This window comes from Suricata suricatta, chromosome 11, assembly GCF_006229205.1.
Source record: "Suricata suricatta isolate VVHF042 chromosome 11, meerkat_22Aug2017_6uvM2_HiC, whole genome shotgun sequence".
NCBI lineage: Eukaryota > Metazoa > Chordata > Mammalia > Carnivora > Herpestidae > Suricata > Suricata suricatta.
Window position 1 is genome coordinate 1,325,433 of NC_043710.1, and position 11,281 is coordinate 1,336,713.

Below are 11,281 nucleotides of genomic sequence, written 5' to 3' on the forward strand. Positions count from 1 at the left end.
GGGCCCTGGTGCAGAGACGACCCCGCGGCACTGGTCAACTCAAGGAGGCACGCCAGGGCCGCCCCCCCCCCCCACAGATTACTGTTGGCCCCCACGGAAAGGCGGGGCCTCCACCCAGAGGACGGCAGCAGGCAAACGGCGGTGGGCTCCTGAGCGCACTGAGCGTGGCTGGGAGACGGGACCACCGGCGACACTGAAAATACAGCACTGGGGGCGATGGGTCGTTGCGAAAGGAAGAAAATCACTTACAGAGCATTTTTAAAACTATGAAAACAAAGGGGTCGGGGGGCTCAGTCCATTAAGCATCCAACTCTTGATTTCGGCCCAGGTCATGACCTCTTGGTTTGGGAGTTCAAGCCCCGCGCTGGGCTCTGTGCTGACACTGCGGAGCCTGCCTGGGATTTGCTCGCTCTCCCGCTCTCTCTGCTCCTCCCCCACTCATTCTCTCTCTCTCTTTCTCTCTCCCTCCCCCCATAGATAAACTTTAAAAAAAAGTATGAAAAGACATCACTTATGCGCAGATGTGAGGAACACACATTTCAGATGAATAGCCCCTCTCCAGGGGGCTTTATTGTGAAGGGGGGACCCAGAGCACCGAGACAGGGTTCCTCATATTTTATTTCTGAAGCCAAGTGGTGGGTGGGTAGACGCAGGTTCTTCCTATTCTTATTTATACCTTCTGGTGCATCTGAAACAGTTCATCATTGTTAAACATCGGAGGCAGGGCACTTGCCAAAAATCAATCCTTATTTCTGAGAACAAAACAAAGGCTCAAGAAACTATAGAAAACTATAAATAAGCACTTCCTTTTTCTGCGCTCGGCGGTGGAACACGAAGCATTTCAGTCCAAGACAGGAACCGAATGAGAAGGCCTGCTTTTCCCATTACGCTCCAGCCCGGGCTGGACACTGAGGACAGTGAGGGAGACGCTAGACGGAAATAAGATGTATAACTTCTGGAAAGGAGGAAACCAAACGACCACATTCCTCGGAGCCCCAGGAGAGTCAGCGGAAGAGCCTTCAGAATAAACGAGAGAACTCAGGAAAGTTGCCAGACGCAAAATACATATTTTAAATCAACATTTTTATTATTTTCTAGCAATGACCAGTGAGAAGATAAAGTGGAATAAAAATATTATTCTCAAACAAAACAAAACAAAGAGTGTAAAATACTTAGCCATAACCCTCTTAGGAAAAGAACGACAAAGTTTAATGAGAAACATAAAAATGAACTTTGAAAAAAGAGAGAGAAAGAAAGAAAAACACACAACTTGTTCTTGAGAAGGAAGTTTATAAAAAAAAAATCAGTTCTTCCCAAATTAATGTATAGGTTTGCCAGATTTTCAACCAAAATTCGAATAGGATTTATTTGCGAGAGAGGGGTGAGCCAGGGGTGGGGAGGTGGTTGGCAAGATGAACCTCAGATTCATGGAGAAGGGAAAATAGGCAGGAATAGCTAAGAAAATTTTGAAAATTAAGAGCAGATTTCCAAAGAGAAGATACTAGAGCTGATCCGTGCGGAGGGCTCTCTGTCGCCCCTCGGTCCAGCGAAGCTTCTCTTAGTTTCCTCATGCGGCGCTCGCAGTGACCAAAGAGACAAATATTCTCATCATGTGCATTTTCCAGAAGAGCAAACTGACGCCCAGAATGGGTTACGCCAGGTCCCGAGGTCACACAGCCACTGAGCAGGGGACTTAACCGCACAGCATGGACTGGAAGCTCATGGCCTCTGCTCTGGGAGGTTGTAAGATTTCACCCAAATCTACCATATTTACCAGCACGATATCGTGCATACACAAGCATCTGGAAGCATCTCAGTCAAAGAGAGGGGGGTGGTGAGAGGTTTAATAATGGGGGTTGGGAAAATCAGATGTGCGTGTGGAGGAGAAAAGGCAGTGAGACTGATTTTCACTGCACGCCAAATACCGAAACACACGCCAGGAGAGTTAGCCCTCAGCATGAGAAAAATTGTTAAAACTAAAGCTAGAGAGAAATGTAGGTACGTGTGTGTCGGCTTTCCTGCTGGGGAGCATTTTCTAAGCTCACAAGCAATGGAAGCATCAGGGAAAAGAAGGTGAAGCTCAGTAAATTTCATTCCTTGGAAATTTTACGTTTCAGTATAACAAAAATGTTCATCAAAAGGCAGATTTCTCTTCTAGCCAAGATGAAGCAACAGGGGCCAGATTTATCCTCCTGCCTGAAACAACCCAAAAAGAAAAAAAGAAAACCAAGAGAAATACACAAAACAATGGTTTTCAAGACAATGGGCATCAGGCAGCGAACCCCTGTGGTTCCAGGCAGACGGGAAGCAGGGTTGAGTCCTACCATTGCTTAGTTGGCTTCTTTTGGGAGAGTTTCCAGGCCTCGGTGCAGGAAGGGGGGCCTGTGGAGACCTCCGTCAGGAATTCTGAGTGGACAAGACAGAGCTGAGGGTCTGGGGAGACCGGGGCAACAAGGGGTCATGGGCCCGAGGACCACAGAGGAGGGCACGTCCAGGGAGAGAACCCGGGAGACCGGCGGCGGGGCACACTCTGGACCGAAAGCGTCCATGGCTGGACTGGAGAGGCCCGTGCCTGCGGTCCTCACAGGGCTGGGAAGAAGGTCTGCTCGCAGCAGCCAGGCTAGAAAAGTGGGTAATTCGTGGGGCATTGGGCATCAGAAGTGTCTTGCCTCAGCAGCAGGAACAATTGGCCCCGGACACGTAATGGAGCCTGACTCCAGATCTGCCCTGCAAGTCAGAAAAAGACCAGAAAGGATCAAAATGTGTCCAGGTAACTTAACTACATCTCAGAACAAAGCTCTGGAACATTGGTAGAAACATAAAAAGACCCCACACCCACTGAGAGGAGATTCACATGTCTGGCGTCTGATCAAAACTTATCAGACAGGCAAAGAAATCAGAGAATGTGACTCGTAAGGAGGAGAAAACCCAATCAAAAACCAACGGTGATAAGTTAACACTGTAACAAAAACCCAACTATGGTTGGGTCACAGCTAGAACGCCAACAGAGGAGACAAAAGGGAATAACAATCTCTTGATGAATTCAAAAGAAGGCAGAAGAAGAGGAAAGGGGTAGAAAGAATTGGTGAGATGAACAGAAAGTAAGTAACGAGATGATTAACTCACAGCCAGCCACGCCGATAAGCACAGTAAATGTAAATGATCTAAACACCCCCGTTAAGAGGCTGAGCTGATCATATTAGACTTAAAAAGCAAGACCTCATTATATGCTGCCTACCTATATGCTTCCTTCCGGGTATATATTTAAAAATTTTTTAAATATTTTATTTATTTTTGAGAGGCAGAGAGAGAGAGACAGAGTGCGAGTGAGAGAGGGGCAGAGAGAGAGGGAGACACAGAATCAGAAACAGGCTCCAGGCTCCGAGCTGTCAGCACAGAGCCCGACGCGGGGCTTGAACCCACGAACCATGAGATCATGACCTGAGCCGAAATTGGACGTTTAACTGACTGAGCCCCCCAGTGCCCCAAGGAACACATTTTAACAAACAAACATACCAACTGGTTAAAAGCAATGACAGAGTTACATGAAGCAATAACTGACAGAACTGAAAGGAGACAGACAAATCCACAGTCCTGGTCAAAGATGTCAACACCTTCTCTCAACAATTAATCTAGCAAGTGGGCACAAAATCAGCAAGGACACAGGAGACTTGAACAATACTGCCAGCCAGCTTGACTTGCCTGGCATGTATAGAACACTCCACTCAAAGACACATGATTTGCCTGTACAGACCATGTTCTGGGCCATAAGACAAAATTTAATACGTTGAGAAGGATTCAAGTCACATAAGGTATATTCTCTGACCATAGTGAAACGAAGCTAGAAATTAATAACAGAAAGGTCCTTGGAAAATTCTCAAATGTTTGAAATCTAAATAACACACTTCTAAATAATTCATGAGTCAAAGAAAAATCAAAAAGGCAATTAGGAAGCATTGTCAACTGAATGCAAATGAAAGTGCAGCCTAAGGGAAATGTATTGAGGGCAAAATTTACACCACCAAATATCCACCATAGAAAAAAAAGAAAGATCTCAAGTCAATAACCTCAGCTCCCACCTTAAGTAAAAACTAAAAGTAAATGCTAATTAAACCCAAGTAAGCACAAGAAAGGAAATAATACAGATCAAGTGGAAGTGATTAAAATAGAAAACAAAAATAATAGAAAAAGATTTTAGAAATCAAATGTGAGGCACCCGGAGGGCTCACTGGGTTAAGCGGCCACTCTTGGTTTTGGCTCAGGTCATGATCTCATGGTTCATGAATTTGAGCCCCTGCTTGGGATTATCTCTCTTCCTCTCTCTGTGCCCCTCCCCTGTGCGCGTGCATTCTCTCTCTCTCTCTCCCCCCCTCAAAATAAATAAATAAATAAATGTAAAAAATAAATAAAAATAAAATAAAAATTTGTTTTTTTAGAACATCAATAAAAATTGGCAAAACTCTAATCAACTTAATCAGGAAAAGAGAAAGAGAGAGAGGAAGACAGAAAGAGAGAGAGAAACAGGAATTACCAAAACCAGGAATGAGGAAGGTGACATCACTACAGATTGTACAGATGGTTAAAAGATAAAAGAATAATAAGGGAATTTATGAACAATCTCACGCCCACAAATTTTTTGTAAATTTTTTTTGTGTTTTATTTATTTTTGATACAGAGAGAGCCAGAGCATGAGAGGGGGAGAGGCAGAGAGAGAGGGAGAGAGAGAATCCCAAGCAGGCTCTGTGCCAAGCCTGATGTGGGACTCAACCCCACCAACCTTGCTGAAATCATGATCTGAGCTGAAATCAAGAGTCAGATGTTTAATTGCCCGAGCCACCCAGGTGCCCCTCTAAAAAAACAGTTGAAGAGGATGGAATACTTTCCAACTCATTTTATAAGGCCAGCATTCTCCTGATACCAAAACCAAAGACAATACAAGAGAATTATTGACCACTATCCTGGATAAACATTCATGAAAAAAATTCTAAGTAAAATTTTAGCAGGTAGAATTCAACACTGTATAAAATGGATTACATACCATGGCCAAGCGTGCTTTATCCCTGCAACATAGGATTTGTATAACATTCAAAACAATCAGAGTTCTTCACCATTTTAACAAACTAAAAAAATAAAAGCTACAGGATCATCTCAATAGATGCAGAAGTAGAATTTTGACAAAATTCAACATCCATTTCTGATTTAAAGAAAGGAAAGTTTTCAGCAAACCAGGAATAGAGGGAACTCCTAATGATGGGCATCTAATGGTGAAAGACAAAGACTTCTCGCCAAAGGCAGGAGCAAGACAAGCATGTCTGCTCACCACTTGCATTTCACATTGTACTGGAGTTTCTTGCTGGTGCAATTAGGCAAGACAAAGGCACCAGGAATTATAGGTGGGGGGGGGGGGAGGGAAAACTGCTTTATTCACAGTTGACTGGATCATCTAATCCAATGAAATCTAAAGGAAAAGCTACAAGAATGACAAGTGGGTTTAGCAAGGCTTCCAGATACAAGGCCGCCAGACAAAGTCAGCTGAACCTCTGTAAAATAGCAATGAACCATCAGACACTGACATTTAAAAACACCACATCCTAATAGTGTCCAAAAAATAGGGATACACCTGAAAATGGTGTGGAAGAGCTACATGTTGAAAATATGAAACACTGCCAAGAGGAGTTAAAGTCTTGGATGAACAGAGAGGTATACAATATTCATGGATTGGAAGGCTCATTCAACACCTGTAAGATGCCCACGCTCCCTGAGTTTGGCCTATGGATTCAATGCAGTCCCAGTCAAAACCCAGCAGGTTTTTTAAATATAGAAATTCATAAGACTATTCATATGGAAATGCAAAGATCCCAGAGGAGCCAAAATAACCCTGACAAAGAATAAAGTCAGGCTAACATTCTGAGAACTAGGATAAGTCTAGAGTAACCAAAACAGGGTGATCTTGGTATAAAGATATTCAAATAGAGCTACAGAGTAAAATAGTCTAGAAGTAAACCCACCTATAAGCATAAATGATAGCTCTTCCAACACATCACGCTGAAGCAAGTGGATATCCGCACACAAGAAGAAAAAGGTAGAGGAGGAGGACGAGGAGGAGGAAGAGGGTTATTTTAACTCACATGTCACACCACAGACAAAATTAACTCAAAATGCATCATAGACTAAATGTAAAGCCAGGACTATAAACACACAGGAGAACCCTGTTGTGAATATGGATCAGCAAAGATTTCCAAGACATAATACCAAAGGCACAAGCCCTAAAAAACAAAAATATTGATGAATTGAAATGCAGCAAAAATCTTCAGAATTTGCTCTTCAAATGTCAATGTATTTCGCTGTAAAGAGAATGAAAACATCTGGGAGAAAACCTTTACCAAACGCACGTCTCACAAAGGGCCGATCCAGGGTATGGAAATGACTCTGACAACTCAGGAATAAGAAAGCAAACCACCCAATTTTTTAAAATGGGCCAAAGGGTGGGAACCTCACTAAACAAGATACAGGGATAGCAAATAAGCATGTGCGAAGACGCACGACACTGATAGTCATTGGCGAAATGCAACATAAACCCACAGGACACCACCGATGAGAGTGGCTACTGCCGAAAAGCCCAACCATGTGAACCACTGAGCAGAACGCAAGGGGCACTCACGTCACTGGTACAAGGGGGAGACGCCGTGGCCGGGCAGTGTCTTTTTTCTCAAGGAGTTAAACATTCACCTGCCATGTGCCGCGGTCATTATGACCAGGCATTTCCCCACGAGAAAATTAAAATGTTTGTCCTCACAAAGACTTTCACATGAATGCAAATAACAGCTTTATTTTAATCGTCAAAAAACTGGAAACAACCCAAACGTCCATCAACAGGTGAATGCATAAGCAAACTTTGGTCTCCCCATACCACGGCGATCCGGAGGGATGCAGATGGAGACGCACGGCGGCACGCATGGACCCCAAAACAGTCACGCTGGGAGCAGGAAGCCAGACAGGACAGAGGAGAAACTATATGCTTCCATTTACTGAAAACTCCAGAAAACACAAGCTAGCCAGGCCATTGGCTGCTCGATGGGGGTGGGGAGGGTCACAGGGAGGGAGGAGGGAAGGGACTGCCAGGGTCCGAGGATGATTTTAGGGGCAAGGGGTTGGGTCCTCCTTGTGTGTGGATGACCGTCCTCCCCGTGTCCTCACGGGGTCATCCCTCTGTGTGTGTCTGTGTCCTGATCCCTCTTCTTACAAGGACCCTGGTCCCAAGGGATCAGGACCCTCGCCAGTGTCCCATGTTACTTTAATCACCTCTGTAATCACCGTCTCCAGATACGGCTGCATCCTGGGGTCCTGGGGGTCAGGACTCCAACCCATGACCTTGGGAGGGACAGGATTCGGCCCACAGCACACCCTCATGGTGAAAGGATGAGCAAGAGACATAAGCAGACCAGAAATGACCTGCACGAGAGAGGCAGACACTTGTAACCGTGAGGGTAATGCGGACACGTGCCCAGGTTTGCAAAGGCTCCCGATGTTTCCTGCTAAATGCCAGGCCCGGGCAGAGACGCAGCTCCAGGAACAAGGGCCGGGGATGGGGGCGTGGGGGCGGGGGGAGCAGCCAGACAGGCTTGGAACAGGGACTCCTGGGGAGGAACCTCGGGGCCCACGGGGCGGAGTCCCAGAGCCCGGCCGTGAAGGTACACCCACCACACGGTGCCCTCGTGTGTCCTGCCGACCTGGACCCGTTTGCTGGCCAGGGGACACCGGCTCTGGGGACTGTGGCCTGCTTGGGGGCCCAAAGCCGGGACCCACCATAAGGAGGGCCCACGCCCTGCCTGCCCCCTGGGGGACCCTCACACAGTGCGGGGGCTCCCCGAGCCCAGGGCCCTGGTGGGGGCCCAGCACAGGGGGTCAGACCCAGCGAGGGGGCACACAGGCTGGACTTTCCAGGCGGGGCTGGGGAGACGGGGCTTTTTTCAGAGGGCGTGGGAGACCCTGGGCTACAGGGGAAGGCCAAGGTGAGCTTGGAGGGGACTTCGGGCTGCAGATGAGAGGTGGGGGGCAGGAGAGAGGCCATGCGTGCACTCCCTCACCCATGCACCCCTTCATTCGCCCCGCCTGTATTTTCGGGGAGCTACTATGCATCCAGCATCTTTCCAGGGGTTGAGGACTCGGATGGGCAAAAGCACTAAACCGACAAACCCTCGGCCTCTGTGGTTATTGTCCCCAAGTCAACAAGTGACATACGTCAGATGCTCTTGGAGACGCCTGTGGGGAGGGTGACAGGAGGTGGAGGGGACTGCAATTTGAAAGGAGGAGTCAGAGAGCCTCACTGAGGAGCGGCCTTTCAAGCGAGAGCGGGGAGCATGTGGAAAGGTCTGGTGGGTAGACCCTTGGTCCTCAGAAGCCCCTCATCACCTGCGTGAAGGGCACCTGACCCTCTGTCACCCTCTCTGTAAAGACAGAAGTGTGTTCCTACACACCTATCCGAGTGGCCCGAGTCCAAAACACTGGCAGCACTAAGTGCCGACAGAGGAGGGGACAGCAGTGACTCTCTCCGCGGCTTGGGAAGGCAGCCGGCGCCGCCGCCCTGGGAGAAGGACCGTGGGTTCCCGCGAAACCCGCACGCTCTCACCACAGGCTCCAGCCACGGTGCTCCCCGGATTCACCCACAGGACCCGAGAACTTACGTTCACGCAAAAACTTGCGCACGGACGCGAACGGCCGCTTTGTTCATAATCGCCTCAACTTAGAAGCGCCAGATCCCCTTCGGGAGGTGGATGGATAAGGGTGGTCCCTCCCCACAAGCGAAAACTATCAATACTAAAAAGAAATGAGCTATTAAAGCCTTGAAAAGACAGGGAGGACCCTTAAGGGGATCTTACCGAGTGAAAGAAGCCAATCTGAAAAGGCAACAGATTCTTCAGATTCTAGGTCTCCCTCTCTCTCTCTGACCCTCCCCTGCTCATGCTGTCTCCCTCTTTCTCTAAAATAAATAAAAACAGTAAAAAGAAAAAAAAAGAATGAATCCTAATGTCAACCATGGACCTGAGTCAATAGTAATGTGTCAGTATTGCTCCATCAGCTGTAACAAATGTAGCGGCTAGTGCAGCTGGCTAACAAAAATCACAACTGGTGGGGGAGGGGAGGGGTATGTGCTAGAATTTCTGGTATTTTCTGTGCAATTTTCCCAGAAACCTGAATTGCTCTGAAAACTAATGTCTATTAAAAACAAAACAAGGGGCGCCTGTGTGGCTCAGTCAGTTGAGTGCTGACTTCGCCTCAGGTCATGATCTCCAGTCTGTGGGTTCGAGCCCCACGTTGAGCCTGGAGCCTGCTTCGGATTCTGTGTCTCCATCTCTCTCTGCTCCTTCCCCACTGGGACTCTGTCTCTCTCTGCCTCTCAGAAATAAGTAAAGATTTAAAAAATTAAAAAAAAAACAGTTATCAGAGCTTGAAATTTAACTGAGAATTCTCCATTTTATGTGGCAACCCCACCCCGGGACGGCATGCTGTCAGTGACGGGGGAGGTCTGATGACACCAGGGAGGGAGGAGGGGAGAAGGTGCACGCAGGCCCCCCCCTGGCCTTGCAACCTGGGGGTAAAACCAGCCTCTATGCCCAGAAATCCCAGGCCTGATGGGGAACAATCCCACTGGCAGATAATCAAGAGAGAAGGGGACTGAGGGTGGAGGGGTCTGCCCCCAGGAGACCACATTCCTGCCCCCACCCTCCCTGAGGACCCTCAGCTGCCTGCTCAGATGTGACCCCTCTCCTTGGAGCAGCAGGTGCCCCCCAACCCATCAGAGTGGGCTGACTGCCTCCCCCCATCAGCCACACCCACCGGTGGGCCGGCCTTCCTGCCACGTCTCTGAGGGCACAGCACACCCAACATCGTGTCTTGTTGTGCCAATATGACCAGAGTCGGGGCTGACCAGAGTGTCCTGGCCCCGAGACCCCCGTTCTCCAGCTCCATCGCTCTCCCTGCGCCCAGCATGCCCCCTCCCCACTGACTTCTTCCTACGGAGGGCCTGGAGCCCCGTCCTTCTCTGGGCCGCCCCAGCCGGCAGGGGACTGTCTCAGCTAACGCCCCTAGTGTCCACTCATCTTTAGCCTTTCATCCTAGGTGAACCCACTTATGCTGAACATGCAGAGGAGGGCGCCCCAGCCCCTCCCCATGACCCAGGCCCTCCTTGCCTAAGCCTGGGACAGCCAGCTGGTCCAGCCTCCTTGCTGCCTATCGGTGGTCCCCCCCACCCTGGAGGCAAGGCCCTCTTACTTCCTGGAGCCCCTCTTCTCCCCGCAGATCGCTGACAGTCCCCTCTTGCCCTCCTGGCTCTGAGGAACATTGAAATTGTCATTGGCACAAACAGAACAGGCCAGTCTGGTGGGGGAGAGGCAGCTAAAGGGATTGACGAACGGCCAAAGCCATGGGGCACAGGAAACCGGGGAAGAGTGGGGCCTGGGGGCTGCAGCCTGGTGCCCCCCGTAGGTCTGCATGCTGCTGGTGGGGAGGGTCCCAGACGTGCCCTACGGAGTAGGGGGTCCCCCGGGTGAGGGCTGTGTGGGAAGCTGTAAGGGGGAAGAGTCACAGTAGATGGGGAGAGCAGCCTGGTGCTGGCCAGAAGGGCTGTAAGGGGCCCTGGAGCTCGAGATCCTGGAGGGGACGAAGCCACCACAGCCAGAAGGAGATAGGGGCCTTAGACAAGGGCCACCCACCTGGACGTTCCTCCATCTCCAACCATAGCTGGCTGGGCATGGCCTACAGTTGCTGTGGGGTCGTGCGGGGTGTAGAGGGGTGTGGAGGGCGGGACATGCGGACTAAGGACGTGCTGTGAGGCATGGGGAGGGTAGGAGAGGGCTGGGGCAAGACGCGGTCTGGATACCGGGAGGGTGTGCAGGACTTGGGAGGGACCCAGGGACATGAGGGATTCTGGGCTCTTACAGGGTGTGCAGGACAGGGAGTTCAGGCCGAGTAGGGTCCAGGTGAGCGGGTGGAGAACAGTGGGTGGGGCAGAAACAGTGGGGTAGAGACGTGGGTCAGGGATGGTGAGACAGAAGGTGAGTCAGAGTGCGTCAGGTGCAGTAAGTGCTGCAAGTGCGGTGGGCGAGATGTGGGGAGGACAGTGGGCAGGATAGTGGGCGTGGCGAGGCAGTGGGAGGGGCGATGGGGCAGGTGTACGGGGCAGGGCGACAGGTTTACTGGACAGGGGCGCCTTGGCGCAGGCCAAAGTGGTGAGAGGGGGAGATGGGAGGGGCGACACAGTGGGCGGGGCGATTGGGTAGGT

The 11,281-nt window shown here is 49.8% G+C and overlaps 1 protein-coding gene across 1 annotated transcript in view; it reads left to right on the forward strand.

Annotated features, from left to right (window-relative positions):
- Window positions 1-11,281, forward strand: part of MRPL23 (mitochondrial ribosomal protein L23) — an 18,808-nt gene that overhangs the window by 1,053 nt on the left and 6,474 nt on the right. Inside the window, exon 3 of the mRNA XM_029957222.1 lies at window positions 10,486-10,546. Within this exon, the coding sequence (XP_029813082.1) occupies window positions 10,486-10,546 (61 nt within the window). The remainder of the gene's footprint in view (window positions 1-10,485; window positions 10,547-11,281) is intronic.